The 27,024-nt window shown below is 41.7% G+C and overlaps 1 protein-coding gene across 5 annotated transcripts in view; it reads left to right on the top strand.

Moving 5' to 3' along the window:
- robo2 (roundabout, axon guidance receptor, homolog 2 (Drosophila)) overlaps positions 1-22,039 on the top strand; it is a 614,701-nt gene extending 592,662 nt beyond the window's left edge. For 3 of the 5 annotated variants that reach the window (XM_072460480.1, XM_072460471.1, XM_072460462.1), the window contains 5 exons: positions 198-409; positions 12,474-12,632; positions 13,978-14,190; positions 20,760-20,954; positions 21,501-22,039. In XM_072460480.1, the coding sequence (XP_072316581.1) occupies positions 198-409; positions 12,474-12,632; positions 13,978-14,190; positions 20,760-20,954; positions 21,501-21,502 (781 nt within the window). In that variant the 3' untranslated portion in view covers positions 21,503-22,039. Of the gene's footprint in view, positions 1-197; positions 410-11,580; positions 11,764-12,473; positions 12,633-13,977; positions 14,191-20,759; positions 20,955-21,500 lie in introns of all 5 variants that reach the window. The other 2 variants (XM_072460445.1, XM_072460453.1) reach the window with 1 other exon arrangement.
- Positions 22,040-27,024: the final 4,985 nt, after the last annotated feature.

Here is a 27,024-nt window from a genome sequence, read left to right as displayed (position 1 = left end):
CTTCTCCTTTACAAAACATTACATTTCTTTGCTCATACAATATGTAAAACAGCATTTAAAGAGCTATGTTAAATATGTATTAAAATATATAATACATTGTGTAATACTGTATAAATACCATCACTCATTTATAGACTCAGAGCCAGTGACAGTGATTGTAAATAATGTGTTCATAAGAGAATCGTGTTTCTCTCTAGGCACATGCAGGGCAGCTCCCTCCCTCCCCAGGCCCCTGCTCCTCCGGTGGGGTACGTGTCCAGCACCATGGTGTCGGAGCTGGAAATGGATCTGCCTGACGAGGAGGAGGAGGAGGAGGACGAGGAGGATGAAGGCTACGGGGCCAGACACCCCAGAGGCCTGGAGCACACGCCTGGATCCAGCATGGACAACCTGGACAGCTCCCTCACAGGTACACGACATGGGCCGGGTTTAATGGTGGTGGGAAGGAGCGAGGCATGCAGGCAGCTCGGGTTTCAGTCACGTGACATGTTTGTTGCGGCTATTTTGGGGATGTCAGTTTGTTGTAGCCTGTCTCTGCTCTGAAGAGGGTGATAATTTAAGAAGACTGAAGTTTGAGGTTTTGATCCTTATATACAGCAGCAAGTCTCGGATTATTAAAAGCAGCGAAAACTAACTTTACATCTAAAGTTACTACAAGGTCCAAAGTTTCTACACCAGGGATGGGCCATTATTTTTCCTCCCAGGGCCATATTGATTATCGAGGCACTTTTCTGTAAAATGTAGACGGTTGAATCTATTATTTCCTTCATTTCATGTAAACTTTTTATGGACACAGGTACACAGGTACAGACAGATGTTACTTAGCTAAGACAGTTAGAAAATATAAACTAAAATCTCCAAATCACCTCAAGATGGTGATTTGGAGCCACAAATGTCCAAGTCTGTTCTACACTACAGAGTTGCTTTACTGGTTTTAAACTAGGACAAAACCAAAAGTGGACAAAAATGTGGCTTGAATTACGTTACATTACGTTTTATTTGTTATAAAAAACGTTATCTTCAGAATGTATTTGCACTGCAGAGAAATCCGCGTACCACTTAAAGGAGCTTGAAGGTGATAAACTGGAAGGAGGGGCAGAATTAATGACAGCCCCCAAGGCAACTTCCAGAATAAGGTTCATGGAAGAATTATCTTTTATTTTGAGACATGTTGTTGGCACAACCCGCTGAGTGTAAAGCAAGTATGTATTTTTTGCGCATATCCATACTTTCAATACCTTCAATATCTATTCACCCATCACTATTGACTAATGGAAACATAAATAAATGTTTACAACTAACAGTCACAGTTTATGTTTCCATCATGCCTTTGAGAAAGCACGTTACAATCCCTGATTTGTTCAAATGTGTTGTAGCAAAACAAAGGACAAATGAGCAGTGAGACAGTGAAGGATTTTGAAGACCAATACATCGTCATAGTACTACAGTATTTGTAGTAATATTTTTGGTTGTATTAGTAGTAGTAATTGTAGTGCGAGTTGTTATTCTATCTGATATGAGAAAATTGCATGTTTTATATTTACTGACACAAACCTGTACACGTTATAATCGACTTTCCCATATCACACAGTTTGAGCACTTTTGGCCGACTCTGGGGAATTACAATTATCGTTTCGAAGGAGAGATAAGAAAGTCCATGAATTTTAAAAAGCAGCATGAGAGAAAAATTAAAAGGAAAATAAATTGCAGGCGAACACGGCGATAGCTGGTGTGATTTACCACGCACACGCGCCACCTCGGCCAGTGCCACTTTCACGATTTTCCCGAGAGACATTTGAAATACATTTGTGTGCAGCGTTTTCCATTCCAGACCGCGGCATATTTCCATTTTTACAACTGACTTTTAGAACTTTTACAGCTGCCTGCAGAGGGACACGTCAAGGTTACTGACCAGGTAGCACCGCTCAGCAATAAACCGAGGCTGTTTATGAATAATGTTTGGGATTAACCACAGTGTGATCGTAAAGTATTGTTTTAAAGCTGCATAATGGCTGCAATATAAAAGTGGGTTATGGTTTTATTTTTATTTTACTACAAGACAATGTGTATTTTTATGGGCCAGAAAGCACATCGACAGTCTGAAAGGCCTTCACAGACAACTCGGCTATAAAAGAGAAAAATTGTCAAGATCAATTCGATACAGTTGTCTGAAAGCAAATGACTATACAGCTTTGATGAGATGTTTTCTGTTTTTTTACTATGGGGCCAGTTCTGATTTGCAATTGTAATTGAACTGGTGGGCATAACAACATATACTGTAAAGTCCTCTGCATGTAATAAATGTCCCTGTGTGTCGATGGATCTCTGTGTAAAAGCTGCAAACCCTGTAGTTTAGACTTTTACAAACATGGGATTATTGTATTATCTTAGCACTTCAGACTTCTGTCATCTCTGTGTGTGCAGTGTGTGAACTCCATCTAGATTTGGAAAAAACTTCAAGGTGCTGCAAGTTTTACCATCTTAAAAATGTGAAAAATACAGTTTGCAGTTCAGAATGTATTCCTCACTTACCTACATACCAACTCTCATGCATTTGGCGTGAGACTCACGCATTTATGACCTGCCTCACGCTTTCACGCGCTGAATGGCCTTTTCTCACGCTAAAAATACATTTCAAAATAAATTTCAAATTGGTAAAAAAAAAAAATTAATATGCCCTTCCCGATCGCGTCAAGCACTGTCACTATCGTCAGGAAATTTGAATGCTTCCAACAGGCCACCATAGATCTAACTGCTGACATGAAACTGGGTCACAACAATCACAAGCAGCGTTTCAGCGCGCGAGTTATCAGCTGTGAACCTGTTCCGCTGAAAAAGAGTCGTCATTTAAAACAGTGGACACAGTCCTATCCTTGCATCGTCGCAGAGAAAGCAAATAAACATAGTTTTCGATGTACAATCGGGGATCTCACTCATAGTCTTAATTTAGTAAAATCTCACGCATAGCCTCCTTGATAAGTTGACAGCTCTGAAATATACACTGCGACGAGTTTATAAGCACTTTTTACAACTCTCTGAGCGTAGAGCAGAGTTTACTGTCAAAATAAGGCTAACAAACATTAGCATGCTAATGGAGCACTTCCTTATTCACGAAAAATAAAGGACTGATTCTGAGCTTTTACGATATATATGCACTGCAAGATGTAAGCATAGTTTCCATTGAGCTATTATTGCAAATTGTACTACCAAATGTAGAAATTAATGCCAAAATTTATAGACATCTTGTTCGTATAGCTAAAATCTAAATAACTAATTATAAAAAAGACTGTTTCCAATGTTTGTAATAAAGTAATACCTCGTATAGATACATTGTAAAAGCAGCTCTTAAGCAAACGGATGTCTGCATTTATAGAGCGTTTTCTTCTCCGAGAGCAGGAAGTATAATGTCAGAATGCTAGTGCTTGTTAGCTTTACTGTGACGCCTCAGAGAGTTGTGAAAAGAGGTTATAAACCTATTGCAGAGAATACATTGGATGCTCAGAATGCAGTAGGTAAGGGAGCAATAAACTTAGACCACTGCAAATTGTTCAAAATGTACTAATTATGTTTTACATGTTTTGAAGTCTGTAAAATGAGTATTTATTATTATTATACCAAACACACACTCTCATTCTTAGGGTTAAAACACAACAGCAGTACATGGCTTTGACAAAACTTAAAATGTGCGCAAATGCTAGCATAAATTGTGATGAGGGTAAACCCGCTGAGATGCACAGAACATAAGGCTTTGGAATGAGAATGTTGACAGGGCGGTCTGTTGGTGTACTTTTCCCCGGGATGATGGAGCGGCGTTTGGGGTAGCGCTGACATGTTCCTCTGCCTCTGATACATTTGGACCAATATAGAAGCGCGGATAACGCTAATCTCCTGCATCTCCACCACTGTATTACCCCAAAGACAGCACTATTTCTCCTTATCCTCCCGCAGGCCGGCTCCCCCCACAGGAAGAGGAAGCGCGGGGTGGAAAAGTGCAAAGATTTATTACGACCACCGTTTTGAAGCCGTGAAGAGTGGAGGGGAGAGCGGGCATACCTGTCACGCGCCCGGTGATAGATTTGTCATTGTTTTAATATTATGGAAATCTTGCTGTTTTCATAATGGTTCACCAAAGGACAGTAAATCAAACATTTTCAGCGAGAGACCAGAAAAAAAGGCATTGGATGACTCTCTCCTCTGGGGCCATTTTTCAACACAGACAGTCTACGCAGCTGCTTCTCTGTTAGTCTATGCTCCCTGATCTTACGGCATGTGTTTTATAGCGCCAATGTAAATGAGATTGTTGGAAAGGTAGGAGAGTTGAGTGAATGCTTGAGGTGTACATTATGAAAAATGTCATTTCATTATTATTATTTTGTAGAATTTAAAAACAACATATGCCTTTCAGAAACATGCAAAGAGTGTCAAAGGCTTGCTATACTCTTCGTCTTGCAGTGTTTTCAAAAGCAGACTCTATTATAGCACTTTAAAAACATGATTTCATCAAATTCCTTGTGCTCAAAGTGAAAGTACAAGTGTCACCTCAGGTAATATTTGGCTTTCCAAGTACAACCAGATTTGAACCCGGCTGGGCTCTATAAAGTCTAAATTAGGGCTGAACAAGGTCTAAAATGAGACTAAACCAAGGCTGCAATGATACTAAACCGCAGTTTTCAACACGAAAGTCAGAAGACTTGCTTGTTTTATTATGTTGTTTTGGTTGAATATTAACATAAAATATTGAAATTAGAACTACTAAGTAGCTAACAAAAAACTATATAAACAATATTATTTAAGCTACAAAATGTGAAACACCAAACCATTTGTTTCAGTGTGTATGGAGTGCAACATGTAGTTCTATTAGCTAATGTGGCACGTCTCTGTTCTTTGGTGTAAGTTTAACGGCATTTAGATGAGACAGGAGAATAAATCAGCGTTAAAGTCAGGAGGGCCCCAGGCAGCTTTTACTGGTCCTGCTCCATCAGGGCGATGGTGCAGAGCCGAGGAGGTTTAAGAGATGCCATAAAAACGCATGAGACTAAGACAGAACTGCCGAATCTGAAGGAATCCTATTGCCAATTTAAAGAGATATGTGGGTACGTTTTTTTTCGTAAATTTTTTGAGGGGGGACAAATGTAAAAAAGCTCAAGAGGTCATATGTCTGGCTAAACACAAAAACAAAAACCACATTAAAATATACTTCATTAATAATTACTTCATAACATCTAGTAAGTTAACAGTAAGTAGGGTGAGTGCACATACTATTCTTGAGAAACTTCTGGCTTGGCTGGGCACAACTCTTACATTCTCATTCCTTTTTAATTCCCCCCTGATCTGCTGCACTGGTCATTATTAAAAGATTAGAAATCGTGTCATGAAAGTCTTGGGAAATCAAATTGGAAAGTTGGGAACCCTCAAGTCCTGCTGTTGAGTTAGAAGAAAAAAATCCCATATTTCTAGTTCTAAGGAGATTGAATTTTTATCAAATAATGTGCTGGTGATCACAGTTGGATTGGTTCGGGGGTTGTGCTGGGGGTCGGCCCGTGCTGATTTGCTGAGCTAGTGTTCCTTAGAACCAGAGAGCACATTTGCGGCGGCGCTCTATTATCTTCTCCATTCTTCGCTGGGGGATTGGACTCTCGGGGATGGCTGTCTTTGAGGGGAAATGTTTAAAAAATCAAAATGGAAGGAGAAAATTTGAAAGAGGTGCTGCGTAAGAGGCTAGGAATGGAGTTGGGAGACTTATGCAAGGCTGTACAGTGTAATGACAGAGGAAAGAGGAGTGAGCTGGTGCAATAATGGATCAGGAGGTTGCAATAGCTTGCGTCTTGTTCAGAAAGTTAGAAAGTGCAAAAAGAGCATTTCTATGGTTTTTAATAGGCTTATGTGAAAAGGATGTTGCATAAGGGAGTGAGTTTGGAAGTTATTTGAAGTGGTCACATGTAGAAGAAAGGTCTGGTGGACATTTGGTCAAGGATGGCACATACTGTTGAGAGAAGTCATGTCTGGCTTTGGCACTGTGAGTTCAACTCTTGACACTTTTTGCTTCAAAACATGGGACACAATTGGACCATAGCTAGAGTCAATAATAGATTAACAACAGAACACTTCAGTTAAGACTCACAGACGTTTGGATCACACACAGTTGAATGGATTACATTACTCTCCTTAAATAAGATGTTTATTCATTCATTTTCATTCATTTATTTATCTATACAGGGAAAACCCAATGGGAAAAGTTGGGTACCCTGTTAAACACAACACAGATTAAACAAACAAACAAACAAACAAACAAACAAACAAACAAACAAACAAACACAAGTCTATTTGTTGAGGGAATAAATTGTAGGCAGGCAAGTTGAACTGTCCTTTATTACCCCCTGCCATTACTAAGCAACTAGCTAGTATCGGAACACTAATGGAAAACAAATGCTCCACGGACAAAAATGAGGTAAAGAAGGACATTTTATCAGTTGTGCTAAAGATATTTCTGCCACTCGGAATGCAAAACCTTTATACTTTTATACTATACTTTTACAAGTTACTTCAAATTATGATGACAAAGGTAGTTAGGTTTAAACTGTTGTCCAAATGTATTCTTCTTGCAAGTGCATTTTACAACTTTCAAGGGTCAAAGCGAAGTTTGAGCATCACAGTAACGCTAACAGCTCATACCCTACTAATAGATAATCGGCATCTGACGGAATGTCCACTAACAAATCTCTGTGAGAAAAGTGATCCATTCATTGTAATGTAGAAGACCTGCTCGATCACCCACTTTTCAACCAGTGCAAGAGCAAACAGACTTTTGAAGTTACAGACACAAATACACCAACAGCCCAAATTTGTATCAATATCCAAGAGTGCTAATGGTAGCTGCGGGCTAAATGCTACTGTAATTCTACTTTAACTACAGCATAATCGGTTTACTTTCTGGAGTAATGGTGCAACAACAATGTCCTTTAAGCCTCAGTTGTACTGGACATTCATTCATAGTGCTTAAAATACATATAAATCAGCAGGAAACAGCAGGAAAAGAGGGAAAAGGTTTCGTTTCCTATTGGATCAATAGAGTATTTTTTCGCGCCTGAGCATGCCCCCCCTTATGCCATGTTCCTGACTTAATCTATTGCAACTAGTGCTAACATATTCACAATTAATAAAATATATAGATGCTAACAGTGCAAAATCAAATTTTGTCACTAAGAGCTGCTTTTACAATTAACAGAATAGGGGAAAAACGTAAATGGTACCCTACTTTTTAGGGACTCAATTATCACATACGCAGAACTTTTTTTTCTCTTTTGACCCCTCATGTCCACTCCACACCACTGCTGTTTAGTAGTGCCCTTTGGCTGACCGCAGCATCCCTCCTCCCTCCTCTGTCCATCCTTTCTCTCAGTTTCTCTGACTGTTTCTGTGAATTGCTCCCTACCCGCTCGGCTCTTGAGCGCGTGCCACAGCAACAACGCATGCCAACTCTGCCTACATTACCCGACTGTTCGCTCTAGCCTCCGCTGCCAAACTCCAAGCGTTTTCGTTGGCAAGCTGTGACCGTGCTGGTATTTAAAGTACTGGCCTGGCCGCGCATGTAAAAGCAAAAATCAGAGTGAAGGACGTAACTCACCAATATTAGATTATCAAACATGGCAGCGTGGTTTGTTTTTTATGATGTAACGTGATAAATATCAGCCAAAAGCTTTGCAGAAGCCAGAGAGAGAGGAAATATGCTGTAAATGGTTCACAGTGTGATCAAATTTACAATATAAATGTTGTAGAACACAACAAAGCTGTTTGGGAATTACAGGAAAAAAGTTTGCTTGTAGGCGACTTCCTGAGCATGTACTTTAAAATACTACTTTTGTTCAACTAAAGACTCTGGGGACAGTGGTGATACAGCGCAACAGTAGAAGCCTAGATTTTTAAAGAAAGAGACAACCTGGGAAACCTACAACAAATGTGATCTGAAAAGGCCTCCATGTTTGTTTTTCTTGTTGCTCTTTTTCTTCCATCGTGGTCAATTCTCTTACTGATTCTTCTAAATGTGTCTTAACCACCGCTCGCATCTAATTGGTTCTAATCTGTTATGAGGTTTTAGAGCAAAGACAAATTGAGTTTTAAAGTAAAACTAAAGACACGATGGACAAAAGAGACGCTGCGCAACAGTAGAAGCTCAACAAAAAAACTAAAAAAGTGACTAGAAAAAGCTGCGAAAAAAATAAAAGCTTCTTTCCCCTTGACTCTTTTCCAACAAATGTGATTTTAAACGGGTATGAAAGCCATCAATATTTGTTTTTCTTTTGCTGTCTGTTTTGATCGATTCACTTACTGATTTTGAGTTCCCCCTGGTGTTTAATTTAACAGAACACAGCCTTGACATTAGAATTGTTGGACGTATAAACTGGACTGTAACCATGCTTGGAACACACAGGTCTGTTTAGTTTAGTTGTTTAGCACACTCTGTGTTCTCTGTGCATGTAAACGTAATGACTGAGCCCGTTTTTTGTCCATTTTGAACATGTCTCACTGTTGTGAAGGACATCCTCAGGTGCAGTGGAACAGGTGTGGTAAATCGAGATTTGAGCTCAGCCTCTGCTGCTGTAACCTGCTCACGTCAGATCTTTTTTCTCACTCTGAATTGAGTTCTTGACATGAATCACTCTGGAAAGGCTCTCGCCGAAAGCTGCCGGGACATTATAAAAATGCTTCACACTGATTGATTGAAGAAAAATCTAAATTGGGTTAATCCAGTGTTCATCTTTCTCATCCACAAATGTACAAAGTACCATTGTGTGTATATTTCTGAAAAACAAAATAGTCCAAATTTCTCCTAAAATAGGAAGTTGTTGCTGCCATGTTTGTTGTGGTTGTTTTACCTTCTGTCCAAACCACAATGCTGCTCTGTGATTGGTTCCAGTCAGGTTTATGGGCCCTGAATGCCATTTGATTGGTCCCTTTATTTCTGGTGCTGATTGCAAACGAATCACTTAACGAGATTTAATCTCAAGAGTTTGTGACTGTTTGTCACTGCTGCTGTGGAATGCAAAATAACCTGCAAAAGCCCCACAGCCAAGCGTGTACGACATTAATACATTTCCTCTTTGTGAAGTTATTACAAAGGGCATTGATCCGTCTGCAGCACAGATGTTCATCATAGAGGAGCGTACATGCATAGACTTTACAGCCGGTTACAAAATATTTTAGTATCATTCTCTCGATACTAAAATATTTTGTTTTCCAATATTACTAATATATTGCATGGTGAAAGTAACTGGTTAGCAGGTAAAATAACAAAATTACACCCTCCACTGCACGTTCAAGTACAATATTTGCTCTGTTCTCATTTATTTAGCCGGCAAATCACTAAATGCACCACAACCAGCATTAGTTATAAGCGATTCTCCTCCAGACACAATCTGTCACGGCACAGGACAGGACAAACAACTGCCACATTTAAGAAGCAGCCACCGTCCAAACGCACGCTTATATAAGAACATTACAAACACACCTCATGAGAGGCTGTTCACCTTTTACAAGTGTAAAACCAGGGTGAACAGCCTAAGAGTTACTAAAATAGCAGCAGCCATGTAACATAGACAGCTTTAATGGAGTAACTTAAATGGTATTATAGCAGGGGGAAAAGTAATTTGTTGGCTTAATCGTTACTGATAATAGTTAGTAACAGTGATATACTTAAATCTCAATATTGCCAACAATGTGGACATTCAATCATATTAAAAGTCTGCTAAAGTGTGTTTAATTCGGTACGTTCGTAGTTCACAGTTTGCTGCGCTGTTCCTCTGTCAGAGCAGTGACAAAACAAGCCGCTCATTAGATACATGTTGTAAAAAAACATCCAAATAGTCATGGCCAGACGTCCTGCCTTACATGAGTGTGTGCGTGGTAAGGGCAAGTCGGACACACTTGACAGGTGCTGATTGACAGCTCTTAGTTAAACGTTTGACTGACAGCTGTAAAGAGAAGCGGCTCCGGCGCTGATTGGCTGTCTGATAGAAGTGCTGGTTTAGCTTGGTGTCTGTGCGGAGCGACAAGAGGTGAGACTGTTGCACGATGCAAAGACGTCTTGTGTTTATGTATTTGTTTTCTCCTATAATTATCTTAATGTAAAAATAAAACAGTGGGATAGGCTCCAGTCACCCGCGCCCCCGAAAGGGAACAAGCGGTAGAAAATGGATGGATGGATGGATGGATAAAAATAAAACATCAATATCATGAGCTTGCCCTATTTGCGGCCCACTGTTAGTTTATTATTGCAAAAAGAGTTGAAACTACTAATACAACATTGAATTATAATACTCTTGATCATAAGCTGGGCAAATAGTGATACCAAATGTCGAGCGAATTAAGTTGGGTGGATATATTTACATGGCCAGTGAAAATCAGATAACTCAATTATTAGATCTGATATTTGGCTCGCTTCAGCTCCCGGTACATTTTTGGGTGAGAACAAGATGGCAAAAAGCAGATAGATTTCTCACCAAACGCTGACTTGTTGTATTGATAAACCGCAGCATTTCTGTGATACTAATTCATATGTTTATCCCACATGTGTCGGTGTAATCCCTCATTCGTCCAGGCGTGTTCCATAGTAGAAAAAGCTTCAGTTGTAGTCATCTGGACTCAGTTTGAAAAAATAGACGTTTCGACTCTCATCCAAGAGTCATTGTCAATAACAGAATTTAGGTCGAGAACTCCGATATTAATACTGTTCTGTGGTAAGACCCGCCCATTGGGAGGAGCCTTCCTGAAGTAGAAAGAGTTGTTTGTTTCAACAGAAACTCCCCCCTTGTATCTACCTAGCTAGCCTATTCAGAATCTTAATGGGCTATTAGAATCCTCTTTGTCTTTGTGAGACACTGGCTCAACCACCCTGAGTACCTGATTAGCATCTGAATGTCCTCTACCTTTCCAGGGGTTCAGTAACCCATTCAAGGAATGGGTTACTGTCAAGGAAGGAGTCAAGGAAGCTATTTTTGTTAAAAAAGAAAGACCTGCTTTAAACAGAAATGGAGGGCTAAGGTTTAATCTTCCTGTTATTTATAATGGGTTACTGAACCCCTGGAAAGGTAGAGGACATTCAGATGCTAATCAGGTACTCAGGGTGGTTGAGCCAGTGTCTCACAAAGAAAAAAAGGTTTCTAATAGCCCATTAAGATTCTGAATAGGCTAGCTCGGTAGATACAAGGGGGGAGTTTCTGTTGAAACAAACAACTCTTTCTACTTCAGGAAGGCTCCTCCCAATGGGCGGGTCTTACCACAGAACAGTATTAATATCGGAGTTCTCGACCTAAATTCTGTTATTGACAATGACTCTTGGATGAGAGTCGAAACGTCTATTTTTTCAAACTGAGTCCAGATGACTACAACTGAAGCTTTTTCTACTTTATCCCACATGCTTAGAATGTATAATTCCCTGCGAGCCAGGCCCTAAGCATTTCGCCAATAAAAGAACCGTTCCAAAGCATTTCTGGGCGAAACCGAGGATCAGGACCCAACGGAATATATCTTTTACTCCCCGTGTACATGGTCCGTCCCTTGTGGCTGAAGGCTCTGGTCTTACAGGCTCCATGCTGAATGGCTGGGGGTCGGCCTCTGAGGAGGAACAGCCCTTCTCCAGCCACAGGTCCAGTCTGGGAAGCTCCTCCGACGGCTCCATCTTCACCCACTGCTCCTTCACCCAGGCCCTGGTGGTGGCAGCGGATCGGGCAGGCTACAGGCTGGAAGGCCCCAGCCTGAGTAAGAGAGGTGTGTCCTGGGCCCCTCAGCAGCTCTGTCCTGGGCTCCTCAGCAGCTCTGTCCTGGGCCCCTCTGCAGCTCTGTCCTGCAGCTCTGTTCTGAGCCCCTTTGCATCTCTGTCCCGGGCCCCTCTGCAGCTCTGTCCTGGGCTCCTCTGCAGCTCTGTCATGGGCCCCTCTGCAGCGCTGTCCTGCAGCTGTGTCCTGGGCCCCTCTGCAGCTCTGTCGTGGGCTCCTCTGCATCTCTGTCCTGGGCAACTCTGCAGCGCTGTCCTGCAGCTATGTCCTGGGCCCCTCTGCAGCTCTGTTGTGGGACCCTCTGCAGCTCTGTTCTGCAGCTCTGTGGTGGGCCTCTTTGCAGCTCTGTCCTGCAGCTGTGTCCTGGGCCCCTCTTCATCTCTGTCCTGCAGCTCTGTCGTGGGCCCCTTTGCAGCTCTGTCCTGCAGCTTGGTCCTTTGCCCCTCTGCAGCGCTGTCCTGGGCCCCTCTTCATCTCTGTCCTGCAGCTCTGTCGTGGGCCCCTCTGCAGCTCTGTCCTGCAGCTCTGTCCTGGGCCCCTCTGCAGCTCTGTCCTGGGCCCCTCTGCAACTCTGTCCTGGGCCCCTCTGCAGCATTTTCCCTTTCCAGTTTTTTACTACTCTTTTTCAGCCTTTCAAGAAAATCCTAAAATCTGCTCTGAAAAAGTAGCAGGCAGCATTATTAATTGTGGTTTGTGATTTAGGTAAAGCCCTGTCCCACCGGCCGCGGCCCAGCAGTCCCTTCTCCACAGACGGCAGCACAGGGGGCTCCCACAGTCTGGGACACCCACGGGTCCCCAGAGCCCAGCGCAAGGGCCGCACCCCGGGGACGACGCCACACCGAAGGGACCCTGCTGGTGACGGTGAGGGACAGAAACGTTAATCTACTCATGGAGAAAATATCTAATCAACATGTTTATTTTCAGTGTAAACAATGATACATGGCTTAATCCTGGTCTAGTCATATTTATGATCTGGTGTAGTTTAAACATTTTAAATACCTGGTTCTTGGTCCTGATTATGACCTGGTTTTTTTAATTTCTTTTGGGGTTTGTGTTAGTTTGGTTTTGACGCACTACCTGTGTATTTATCATTTAATTCTGATTTCAAACTGGACCTTATATAATACCTACACTTGCCTTTGAGACCTTCATGCAGGGCCTGCCATTTGGGGGCCCTAAGCTGAAATGCTCAATGGTGCCCACATGCCCCCAACCCACTTTGAACGTGTAGAAAATACATAGGAGTTTGATATTAGTTTGCAATAAAACCTTAAGGTGACTATTTCTGAAGTATGTATTTATTTTTAATCAGTTCAATTTTGTAAATATTACATAAATCCCAATCCTTACTGGGATCTCGAGGCACTCAACTAAGAAGTTTTCAACTAAATAAATTAATTCTCTGTATCCTGGTGCATTTTAGATGCAATATTATTAGCGACTCATTACCCAGTTTATTATGTGGTCCCCCAGGGTCCCCCACAGTCCATAAATATCCCTGCTCCGCCCCAGCATCACACAAAGCCCTTCTCCTGCTCTTCTGCAGAACAGATCGAGGTTCTAGAAAACACTACAGGCTGCAAACTAGTGACACTTTCTGTTGAATTTATGAAAACATGATATAGACATTTGTAAGAAGTTGCACTTTGCTTTTATGCACACTGTGTGTCAGCTCTGTGGAGGTCTCATTGCACGACTTGTTTCATTCACTCTTTATCTCAGTTTCTAAATGAATATGGGGCCAATTCTCATCATCTGAAGTCCGTTTTGCTCCTTGTAGTTTGTAGAATACAAACTACAAGGAGCAAAACGGATATTATGTATGTGGATCAAGCTTCTCAGCTTTGCCCCTGATCTGTCTGTGTCTGTTTAATCTGTGGCTTGTGTAGCGGCCCCTGAACATCTCAAACTCACCATGGAGAAAGAGGCAACACTTGAATCCCAGTTTGAGTTGAACAGTGCCTGGTCAGACTGGTGCCCCTCGAGCACTTGATGCCCTAAGCATTGTGCGCTTTGAGCATAATGGGAGGGCGGCTCTGCCTCCATGGTAGAGCAGTGTTCATAGAATATCATGAACACAATAATTCCACAATAATACATAAACAGATTGTGAATAGAGGCGTTGGTCTAATGTTAAGGACAGGACAGAAAAAGGCGTTACTCATACAGTGTGTGAGATGTTTTAGACCAACTTGTCTGTGTGCAGACCTACCTCCTCCTCCAGAGCCCCCTCCCAGTCAGGGCCAGGGCCGGATCCAGGGGGCCCGCAGTGTGGGCTGTGTGGTGGCCCCAGATGACAGGAAGGCGTCCTCCCTGGAGCGGCCCCCCATGTCCGGGCCCCTGGAGCACCACCGCCAGGTCCAGGAGAGGCTCGGCTCCATGGACCGCACTGAGGACACCCGCAGGCCACACAAAGCAGGTACAACTACCAGGGTTTAACACAGGGGTGGGCAAACTATGGCCCGCGGGCCACATCTGGCCCGCAGGGCCTTTCAATCCGGCCCGCCAAGCTTGTCCAAGTAATTTTTTATTTATTTTTTTGCCCTCAGGCATCTGTCTGCACTTGTATCCTTAATAAATATGACGTGAAATGAATTAAATAATATATTCAATAGCCTATATTTGACAGAAAAGTTATATTTTATTTGATATCAAATTTTTGGGATTTTTTTTTTTTCACACCAATGATCGGCCCTTCGCTACTTGCCCGGATTCGAATATGGCCCTCGGAGGAAAATAATTGCCCACCCCTGGTTTAACACATGGTCTATGGCGATGGTCCATGTCATAGCTCACATGGTGGGCAAGCTCCCATGTGATTTGCTGAAATATCCAAATTATAATTTCACAAACGTTGAATCTTCATCATTGTTTGTTTGTGATTGGCTCCACAAACTTGTCATATTCATCTCATGCAACTTATTTCATCAACAATCTGGCCTTTGAAGTTGAATAATGGCACCACTTTCTGAGCCTGAGAAAAGTATCTTCACTTTTTATTTGATTGGACGTTGAACTTTGTGCCACTTTTTATTTAATGTAGATAGGACCATATCAGAGAAATTAAACAAATATTTACACCATAGAATTCTCAGCTCAGTTTAAAGGTGCCATATCATGCTTTTTTCACGTTTTGTAGTCTATCCTAAGTGTATAATTGATAATAATAAGAGTTGTGCAACACCCTTAACATAATAGTTAAGAAATATCACCCAGACTTGGACCCCCTCACCAACCCGGAAATGCAAACGGCTTGGATTGACATTCGCCCCCACCCTTGCGAAGAGCGATCTGGCTCCCCCGCCCAACCCGTGACGTAGGCCCCACAGCTGTCTGCTCCGCGCTGCGCCGCTCCTGCCGCGCAACTGAGTGAGAAACGATAGAACTTCAGATCAACACTACTTTAAGACTAAATAAATCTGGTGTTTATTCTAAAGCGTGCGCAGAACAGATATATCTATAGATCTCTATATCTATAGATCTCTCTCTCTCTCTCTCTCTCTCTCTCTCTATATATATATATATATATATATATATATATATATATATATATGAAAGTCTTATGTCCATCGCGCTCTTATTTCATGTTTTTTCGTATCGGATAGAACTTCTCTCCGTTTATTTTCCCGGTTACTGCATCAACTGCCTCATAAACCTTCACCATTGTGATAATAGTAAAGAGTGCGATATCATTAATGACGTTTTGGGCCTCTTTGAACCGTGTTTCCTCGTAAATCGAAGCAGAAAAACTCCAGGGCTTGTATGGGAGACACAAGCAGCGCGGAGCCGGGGGGAAGGGGGTGGGAGGCGGGAGGGGAGGGGGGAAAATGACGCGTGCCTGCCCTTATGACGCGGTCTTGCACCCACCCCCCATCAGTTTGGAGATTCGAGGAAAGGAGATAGTCTGTTCTATAGCTAAAAACTGAGGGAATCAATCAAAAAAACACTCTGGGTACATATATGAAACACAAATAGCAATGTAAGAAGGTTTAAAGCTCTGAAAAGTTGATTTTGCATGTTATGGGACCTGTAATCCAAACAATAATCCAAACTGCTCATTCTGACATCTGTGCCTCTCATAAAGTGAGAGATTTGACCCGCAGCTCAGTGGCACCGCCCGGGCCACGTCCTGATGTCTGCTGCCAAACGGCCCAACACCCACAGCTCTCACTGACCGTCTGAACAGTGACACGGCCACTGGCTGCTGCGGGCCTCGCCTCCATGTCGGCTGCTAAAGCTCATCGTTAGCCTCATTTTGGAGCCATTAGCCAAACGCTGTGTGTGAGAGAGAGTGTGGGAGACGGGTTTTGTCTCTCTCTCCAACCCTCTCATCTCATTCCTCTTTCTGTCTCTTTCGCCTCTTCCTTACTCCCACTCGTAACCCCTCTCTCTTTCACATTCTTTCTCCCTCTTTTTATCACTATTGTTTCCCCTTGTCTCTCTCCCATCTTCTATCTTTCTTTCTCTCCCTCATTCTCACCCACCTTTCCCTCATTCTCCCGCTTCCTCATTCTCTCCCTCTCCACCCTTCTCTCCCTCTCTCTCCGCCTCATCCTTCCCTCACTCCCTCTCTCTTGCCCTCCATCCTTCTGTCCTTATCTCTCTCCCTCTCCCCCTCCATCCTTATCTCCTTCTCTCACTCTCCCCTCCATCCTTCCCTCTCCCCCTCTCTCTCCCCCTCCCTTCTCTCCCTCTTTCTCCACCTCTATCCTTCTCTCTCTCCCTTTCCATTCATCCCTCTCTTTCCCCTTCCATTCTTCCTTCTCTCCCTCTCTCCCCTTACATCCTTCTCTCTCCCTCTCCCCCTCCATCCTTCTCTCACTCTCTCTCTCTCCCTCCATCCTTCCCTCTCCCCCTCTCTCTCCCCTTCCCTTCTCTCCCTCTCTCTCCACCTCTATCCTTCCCTCTCTCCACCTCTATCCTTCCCTCTCTCCCCCTCCATCCTTCCCTCTCTCTCCCCCTCCATCCTTCCCTCTCTCGCTCTCACTCCCCATCTTTCCCCCTTCTTCCTTCTTTCCCTCTCTCCCCTTCCATCCTTCCCTCTCTTGCCCTTAATCCTTCTCTCCTTCCTTCTCTCCCTCTCTCTGCCTCCATCCTTCTTCTCTCCTTCCCTCTCTCCCGTTGGCGAGGGCAGACCCGGGGTGCGTCTGACCTTCAGCTCTGGTGTCCTGCAGCTGTTGTGCTCCTCCGTCAGAAGCAGCAGATGGATAATAGACATCGTTTAAAGCGCCGTCCATAAATCCAGCACTAACAAATGGCTTCACACACACACACACACACACACACCTGCTGCAGATAGCACAACCGCCCCTCACTAACCGTGCCCATAGCAGCAGATAAATGCAGTTATATGTACATATAGAGCTGTGTTATAGGATATGGTTGTGCTTACTCACCGCAGTGGAATTACAAAAGTTGAATATGCTGTGGAGGCAATTTTAACTTCTGCCTGAGCTGAAACGTCTCATCTCACCTGCAGAAACATGGTGGCATAATAAAGTTTAGCGCTAAGGTTTGTTAGGGGAACGTTAATCTGCCAGTAATTGGAGCTCCGGGGCCCAGACTACTCGTGGAAGTGTTGTTGCTGAAGAGGCTGGAAGGATAGTGGCTTTATAAAAACAGTTCATATTCATGTGTTTCAGTCACATGTTTGTTTGTCACCATTTTGAGGACACTGTATGTTGCATGTGTTCAATCTCTGCAGAAATGAGGCTAATGTTAAATCTGTAAGTAAATAACGCTTATTAGCATAGCCTCAGGATGAAGGTGGTCTTGTGCTAACTAGCTCCTGGAACAAAGTGCTCACTGCAGACTGGAGGGATTTCTTGGAGTGCACTGGTTCCACCTGAAGGCACTATTCCATTTTGGTGACAAACAGGGTCTTTGAGGATGTTACACAAGAACGATCCTTTCATTTGAGGCTCGTTGTAGGTAAAACGAGACAGCAGAAAATTGCAGCTCCAACGGTTTTTCACATCCCTTCAGACCCCTAAATACAGAAATAAATGTTAGTTTGTACCACTTAATAATAACTACAACTAAATTGGCCTTAATTAAACCATGAACAAGGATTTCATTCATACCTGTAATAAACAAGGCCGTGGCTGGAGAGCCGCGGCGCGGTCAAATGGCTGCGCAGTTTCAGGGACCGCGGCATTTCCCTTATAGCCCATTATAGCCTCATGGCTAACCCTAACCATAACCCTAACCTTAACCCTAACCTTAACCCTAACCTTAACGCGGCGCGGTCTAAAACGCGGTCAAATAGCGGCGCAGTTTCAGGAGCCGCGGCGCGCGGCCGGCACAAAAATAACATGGCTTTTACGGCCGCGCGCCGCGGCTCTGCAGACACTCCCAATAAACAAAGGGTTTATCAAGAGTGATTCAGGCTTATTAACTGTTAAATGAAGGGGTTAGAGTCAGGGTATTAATCAAGTAGTAACTAAGCTACAATCATTCTTAATAAACTATTAGTCCTTCATGAATTAAAGTGCCTCTGACAGGTTGGATGACTTATTGAACTAAAATTCAGTTAAGATGTGTATATTTAAAATTTTGCCCAACTTTTTTTTTCAAATATTTAACTTCCCAGCAAACACTGAGCCAAAACTCATCTAAAGTCACGATTTTTTTTTTTTTACAAATAAAAATAAATTAGATTAATGTTTAGAATGTCAAAAAAGTAGTTTTATTTATGTAAATGATGTATACACTTGCATCAAAGACTGGAATGAGTATCCCTAATGCGATATCACTTTTTTTGATACCTACTCTTTTGGTGTAAAACTATAATTTATATTCACAACAGATATAAATATATTATTAGAAAATTGTCATACACACTTTAAGTCTTTGTTCATGCTTCATTAAGTGCAATATGTTTTTTTTTAATAAAATGTAATGCAGTATTTGGAACATTCGATGCAAAGCAATACAATCTCCACGACAACAAGCCCCCACCTGAAAAAGTTACTTCTTAAGTTTGATGAATAGAATAGCTTTTTCATGCTGTGGCTGCACATGGGTTTTCATTTCAAAACCCATACAGTCCAAGTATCCACAACAGGAGAAGTAGTAATACACGCAGCAGTACTTGTGGACCCTCTGGGCTTTCATGACAATTGAATCCACAAAGTCAAATTGGATTTCGGAAGGGTTTGCCAGCAGGTATCAGGCCGACACTTGAGCTTGAGTGCGGCGACGGGAGAGAGGTTCACGCTGGGATGAGACGGTGGCCCCCGTGAGCAGATTGCACCGTCTACCACGTCTTCCCCCCTGCAGCCCGGGCCCTGTAACTGTTGCCAGTATAGAAGAAGGCGCTCCAGTCCAACGCGAGCAGCAGGCCTCAGAGCAGAACGACGGCGGAATCGCTGAGACTTTTGGTGGCGACACAAACGCACCATCTGTGTCCGGCTCTGTTCTCGACATGTGTGAATCTGCGAGACTGCGAGTTTCATCTGAATACAACCCTTGGGTTTCCATGGAGATCGATGTCAATTTTAACAAGTTTTTTTTTTTTTTTTGGAATGGAGTAAAGGTTTTTTATTATTTGTATTTTATAAAAGAAAAAACTATTTTGCGAGTCCATCATATCACATATCACATTAGTTTCTAGCTTAATTCACGCCTGTTTCATTCATCCTGTTTATGTGTTTGTCTACTCTGCTCCGACTCTGAGCCTCAGAAAAACAATTGGCTTCAAATTTCCTTTACTTAAATGTTCAATAAGAGCTAATTTACTCAAAATATGTTGAAAATCTCCTCTACAAATGTTTAAAAAAATTAAACCTATCTCTATATATATTTTGGATATGATAGTGATGTATCATGGCACTGTAACAAGTCGTTTTGATGATGCAGTGAGCTCATGATGTCATTAATTGTAAAAAAAAAAAAAAAAAATGACAGTGCAACCACAAAAACAATTTCAGATCTACAGGTCTATTTCAAACTAATGAATGTGCTCGTTTGCATAATTAGTCCTGCTCAACAACGCAAATATTGACATTGGTGCGGGACAAAGGCAGGTCCTCGCGCGGCTCTCAGCAGACTCCACTCAGGTCGGGCCCCTCCATTACCATCATTAGTGCACCAGCGGGGGGCGCCGTGATGAGTTCTGGGCTCGGTAATGTTACATGGCAGCGGGGGTGTGTGCTTTACCCCCTCCCACGCAGACAAATGAATCTGAACGCAGAGCCGGGGGCCATGTGGGGGGCCCCGTCCTGGCACCGTCCACTGGCATCCACACGGAGCACATGGGCCCCGCGTCAGATGGTACACGAGTTTAAACAGAAGCAGCTCGGAAATGTGGAACAGAGAAACAGCAAATAAATCCCAAATGCAGATGTACAGGAACAATGAGGATAACAGTGATGTAGTGGGTTTAGTGTTCGCCCTTTAACCAGTAGGTAGCCGGTTCAAGCTTTGAGTCACTATGCTTTATGCTGCCGAGAAACGTTTTATCAAATGGGCCAGATATGCCAACTAGTGTTGCCATGATCCTAAAATTTCTAAAAACTGATGAGGATTTTGATGCCAAAATTAAAATAAAACACTATTTTCTTATTCATTTGACGAAATACCAGTAGTTTGTTGATGTAATTTTGTGACCTTAAACTAATTCTGATACAGATCAATATCAAAACCAAATGATAATGACTCGAATCATCTTTCGCTACATTATTTGAAAGTCCAAGGCAATTTAAAGAGTCTAGAATCAATACTTTCAAATGAGTATCTAATGTTGTGTTTCAGTCAAATCAAATCAGTTTGATTTTTTCGTATGTGTATAAATGAAGGTGTAAAACATGTTGAATGTTGCACACAAGTACAACCATTTATTAAAATGTATGTAATGAAAGCTTGAATTGTTCTTGTGCTTTCTTTTCATGTATAATTCTTGTTCTACCACGGACAGAATGTGACCGAGTGTTACACCCAAACAAGCCTGTCCCGTCTTCCTCACTTCACTGTCACTGTGTGTTTCAGAAGAGCCGTGTGTTCCCTACAGTAAGCCCAGCTTCCCGTCCCCCGGGGGCCACAGCTCTTCGGGGACAACCTCCTCCAAAGGCTCCACAGGCCCCCGAAAGAGCGAGGGGCCCCGGCAGCCGCAGCAATGGACCACCCTGGAGCACGCTGACTTCCTGGGGGCCAATGGACAGGGACACTTCTCAGGAGAGTTATGTGAGTATGAACACACAATGCTGTCGGTGGGCACCTCTTCTCTGGGTCAGGATCATTACACAAAGAAATGTCCTGGCCGTTCCAGGATGACACAATATAAGACACTCTGGCTGACTGAGCTACAGCATTCATCCCCCACGTGTAGCATAGTGACACAGACACATTCATACGACGCTGTTTGTGAGCAAAATAACTCCAGCTGATTTGTCAAACTCTAATGCTACGTTCAGACCACGGCATCAAAATAATGCCCATCGCAGACATTCTGGACGTGTGTTTGAACCAGACATAAAATCTGTGAAAATAACTGCTATTTAGAGAAACCCCTAATTAGTTGACGAGCATTTTGTAAAAAGTTCATCTTTTCCAACTCTGGCACCAGACGCCTGAGCCGCGTAGACACTGGACACAGGCACGGATGCCATGCTGAGCGCTGCAGAAACACTGAGTTCCCTGGACTCGCCTGCACCATAGACGTTTGAACTCACCATAAGTTAACAATATCTTCTAATATATCCTAAAAACCATGTTGTTTTATCTGTGCAGAGTAACTGCCTGCCATCCCGACAGACGAGCTGTGTTGCGAGTTTCCGTGTTGCGAGGAGCGCCCTCTGCTGTTCATGGACTGCCCTGGTGCGAGGCGTGTGCGTGGGGACAGCACAGACTGTAAATGTGGTGTACAGACACAAAAGATTCCCCTCATACACTCATGATGTTTCTACACAAAAGAAGAGACGTTGGGCCCTGCCAGGGCTTTACGTTTGCTGTAAATATCTTAACTTGTTGCATTGTTGCATTGCTATGCAAGCCTTCTTCAGTCTGAGCGTTGGTTTCCATGGGTTATTTGTACTATGTGTGAAATGAGTGGCTGTCGTGCCATAAGATCATTGTTTTATAATCCATTGTCTGTTAAGAGGTACTTTTAATTATCATTATTATTGTTGTTAATTATTGTTTTTGCACTGCAACTTTTTGGTGATAAGCACAAAAACCTAGCTCCTGCTGACATGAAGAACTGTGCGATATGTGAAGAGGAGTTCTGTACTGTAAAGTAAAGATTATGAATATACAAATGTACAGAGAGATATTAAAGAAAAAACACCCGCTGGTTCCCATAGAGATGGGACGAGGTCACTGAGGTCAGGGGTCAGGCAGACTCCACACTACAGCCCTCACCCCGAGTCTTGTTTAGTTCATGTAAAGTGGGACATGTTTTTGAATGGTCCGCTGCTCCACTGCTCCTGGTCCAGATGAAGCCTACAGGACGAGGAGGGAACTGCGGCTCAGATGTATCTAACAATGTGACATACATCACATTTGTGATTAAAGCCATTTCAGCTCAATACTTAATAAATAACTCAGGATTTATGCCATCAAACATTTAAACCTTTTACTTAAAAGGGGAAAATATAACCAGATATTTTTCACTTTCTTAAGGCATATTAATGATTCTCCGCAATGATCCTAAGCATTTTTCCCAAAGGTTTAATTTTGACCCAAAGTGCTGCTTTTACAATATATATTGTACTGGGGCAGATTAAACTTCATTACATGACCCAAAAAAAAATGCCTAGGATCATAAAAACATAATTTTTGAGTGTTAAAATATACTAAAATAATACAAGATATTTCAGACACGACTAAATATTTGGTAGTGTTTACAAAATTGCGCATGTTTCTGAGCACAGACCACCAGCAGAGGGCGCACTTCATATTCAGGCACCCAGGAGGGATACACTTAATATAAGGCTAATACAATAGCTGCTTACGTCGAATACAGCTGTGTAATGAGGCAAATTTGAGCACTGAAATTACTTTAAAAACACATCGGAACACTTCTAGATCACCACCTGATGACATCATAAACTGGGACCAAGCATCGTGGGCTCTTTAATTTCCCTCCTCTTCCTAAAAAGAAACCCTCATACATGGACCAAACATCAGCAGTGGAGCAGTATTTGTTGTTTACAGAGTTTTTTTTATTATTTGTTTTTGTTAAATTATGATTATATTCTGCTTTGAGCACTTATGTCTTATGTTATATGTAAATCTAAATTGGGTAATACAAGATGTCTGATTGGTTGGAGACCTGCTGACCTCAGTTCCCATGATCATTTTAGCACAGTTTAGAACGATAAGGGATTCATAATGAATAATAATAAATTATGTTTATGGATTATGATGTAGCCAAGGCCCAAACTATGGTGATGAACGGTATGTAAAAGAGCACGTTTCACTGCCTCCACGAGCTGGGTTCACAAAAACAAAAACAAAAAAAACATCAAAATGGTGTCTCGGTTGCCATTGGAAGCCATTTAATTCCCAACTAACAATGCAGAATGTAAGGTTTTAACCAATATAGTGTTTTTCAAAAGCCATATAAATAATAAGTTAAAGGAAATGGTTCGAGATCGAGAAGTTGGTTGAACTAAATGTGTTTAATCATGGTAAGAGACACAAATCAATTGAAATTTTAGATGTTTTTTTTTTTCTACAAAGGTGAAAAATTACACACATTTAATGTGAATTATTTTTTCTTCTTACCATTTCTAAATATGTGTCACTTCTCAATTGCTTCTCAGTTGTGCTACAATAAATCATGCAATAATTAATTATGCCAAATATTTATTCATTATTTTTTAAATGAAGTTGTTCATGTTTATTGAGTTTTTTAAAGTTTGTTTTTTAAAGTTTACTTCAAGTTTGGAAATACAACATATATAGATAGCAAAAGCATACCAGCATTATCCGTAGGTTTTTAAGCCCAATGCCCTTCCTTTCCTTCTAAAGCAATCGAAAGTGGGAACCTTGAGAAGAACTTCCAAAGCGGTCTCACGCGCTTTTGGAAAGTAGATCCCAGAATGCTTTACTGCAAGATGATTGGTTAAAGATAGAGAGAACGCAGACCACAAAAATAAAGATTTCACTTGATCTTGTGTTAAACAGTCATTTCCTTCATTTCCTGCGACGTTAACTTTGTATGTTGAGTCGACAGAACAAAGCTAGCACATGTTAGCATTAGCTGTTTATCAATGTGCTCACGACGCTCGTGTCAAGAATCTACAATGAGCCAAACCCAGTGCATTACATAGACACATTAAAACTCAGTGTAACAGCTTTGCAGGAAAGTGAAATAAATGCAGAAAATGCTGAGGATAAACCGGAAGTAGATTCTTGTTTACTCTGGCTTTAGCCACATCTCAAACTTGGAATTACTAAACATGTTTTTGTGAATTGCTGAGATCTGCCTCAGGATTAAAACATATAATTCTGTAAGTAAGTAAGTAAGTAAGTAAGTAAGTTCCGTAAGTTTTCTTCATTAAGAAAATATAAGTTATGTATGAGGGACTTCAAAACCGTTCCAAGCCGCTCGCAAGTGAATTGGTCGAAGGGATCAGGGCCAGTCAAAATGTGGCTTTTGTGGGAGAGGTGTCTTGATCAAGGACACAATGACAGTATGGTTCAGTTGGTAAATGGGTGAACACCAAACCCACAATTTAGAATATGCATTTGAGAAATCACAACAATTTTAGTTATGCAGGTTTAGTGATGCATTTTATATGACTGCTTCATTTTAAATAATGCAAATATGAGACACGAAGCAATACAGACCATTTGGAGAGACTTTTGTGAACCCGGCCCAAACCCACAGCATGGAGCGGACCACTTGTATCAGAACTCATCCAGCTTTTATCATTTGTTCTCCCACTCTTGATTGTCTTTAGCGTTTTTTGTATGGATCTGTAGTTTTCTTTCGATGCCTTTTATGATAACAATCCAAAAATGGTTTCAAAATAATCACCAATGTTTCAGGATTTTGTGCTTCAATGACTGTTGGTTTGTCTTTTTGTACTGCTGATGTTAATATGGGGGTTTTAATGTTGTCACTCCATGGTTCCCACTGCAAAAACTCATTCTATACATGAGTTAAAACAATTGAATTTGAGGAGTTTCGATCTATTAAGTTACTATGTTTAGACTTTTCAACTATATATGTTTGACTTTGACTATTTTGCAGGGTTCATCATTTGCTACCGATGTTTTTTCTGGAATGTTTTTTTCTTTTTTAATTCTTTGAAAAACCTGCATTCTTACCTTGAGTGGGTTTGCTGCTTCCCAGATCTGACCAGTAACTTGGCCTGGTGGCGTCACCTTCTTGTCTCCATGGACGTAAATACGATTGATGTCATATACGTGTAAATCAAAATCCACCTGAAGCGAGCCTATAGACTTTTATTCAAATGTAATAAATCCGATAAGTCATGTTTGTCGTATGCACCGGAGCGCCAGGCTAGCTCGGTGTTAACATCAATACTTCCTGTCAAATTATTTCACTATGTGGTTTTCTCCAAGTCATTTTCTCCACTAAAGTGAATAAATACGATAAGATCAGGCAGTCAGCAGTGAGTTGTGGTGGATGTTGAAGACTTCACCAAAGGAGACATGTGTGTTTTTGAATGAACGTGTCTCATTGCTACCACTAATTCTACTGTTGAGGAATAAAGGAATGTAAAATAAAAATGTATTAAAATAACCAACTGAAACAATCTTAAAATCTTTCCTTTACCTTTTACTTGGTTTGTTTATTTGAAAAAAAAAAAGTTGAAATTTTAAACACTGAAATTATTAAAGGCATAATGGACGATTTTTTTGCCCAAATCTGAGTCTTATTTCCTTGTGGCGTGGACTGCCGATTAGTCCTGCCACGTATCAATGATAGGATGCACCTACCGCTCACCTGCAGCCTCGTCCCCAGGAGAGCAGCACGTTTCCCTGTCCAAGCGCATTGATCTATCATAATACAGTTCGCTCAGTGTGCGGGACAAAATTAAGACAGAAAAAGACAGTTCGAGCTGACTCAGAAGAGATGGAAATCTATGGAGACAAGAGATGCGATGCGATCCGTTGCGCTAATAAACAAATTTACGTGTAGCAGCGAGGCTGTTCTCTGCTTCCGCCCGGGGTGAGTGCGCATGCGCATTTCCGCTTGAGCTCTCAAATTGGCGAAAAATCCTCCGTTATTCCTTTAATTATATAATATTATTGAATTATATAATTGCCATTTCTATCTTCCATTACATATGCAGCACTTCAAAATGCACATTAACAATAAGGCGATGGAAATTAAATAATTATGGGGGGGAAACATCTCCATGGAGACAAAAGCAAAACAACATTTTTTTTTTTTTTTTTTTAAACATTCTTTTTAAATTGCTGGCATACTAACTAATAAGTCCAAACAAGCAAAAGAAATGAAGAAAACTATTGTTAATTCTGATCATTTGGACTCATGTATGTGTTTTTTTCTGCAGTGCATCCCTCCAGCTCACGGCCAGTGTTTGAAATGAGGTGCAAAGGTATCTCAGGTTTTTCATTTGGGTGGTGTTTACGTGTGTGTATATATTTGTATATATCCATGCGCATCTCCACTTGATTACACCATTCCATCTTCATCACTCCAAAAACCTCCATTCTGTCATTTGGGACTTCAAGTAAAAATGTGCTATTCCTTCACTTTGAAAGGTAAGATGTCAGTTGAAGAACATACCAAATTAAGATTTTGTGTCTTTAATACCCATTGTTTCTGTTGGAATCACAGTGTTGTTTTTGTATTTATTAAAATGATAATAAAGGTATATTGTGAAACATGCAGAATGATTTGAGTTATCAGTATCATTGGGAAGAAAAATGTTGAAATATCTGTACTGTTACCGTCTAGTTAGGGAAACGAGAAATGGGGACGAGAGGGAATAATCCAGTTTCAGGTAACTTTAGTTATATTTTCATTTATTATGAACAGTTACAAAGTGCCCCAGTGCTGATCAAGAAAGACAAATGTAATTAAAGGGAGCAAAAATCAGAAGAAAACTGATTTGAAATGGAAATCAATAAAAGCGTGATTAAAATAATAGTCATCTTGGTGTTCAAAAAAGTACAATCTCAGGTGATCCTTCTTTACCACAACAACACATTCAGCAAATTTGGATTGGAACTCGCCACGCGGCTGCCAGCTGCACATGGAGCCTGGCATACGTGCTGTTGACCGGGCCACCGAGCAGCACATGCGCTC

Source organism: Eucyclogobius newberryi, unplaced genomic scaffold (assembly GCF_026437365.1).
Source record: "Eucyclogobius newberryi isolate DKJ021-1_F unplaced genomic scaffold, fEucNew1.0.hap1 SCAF_10, whole genome shotgun sequence".
NCBI lineage: Eukaryota > Metazoa > Chordata > Actinopteri > Gobiiformes > Gobiidae > Eucyclogobius > Eucyclogobius newberryi.
This window is presented reverse-complemented; position numbering and strand designations above follow the sequence as displayed.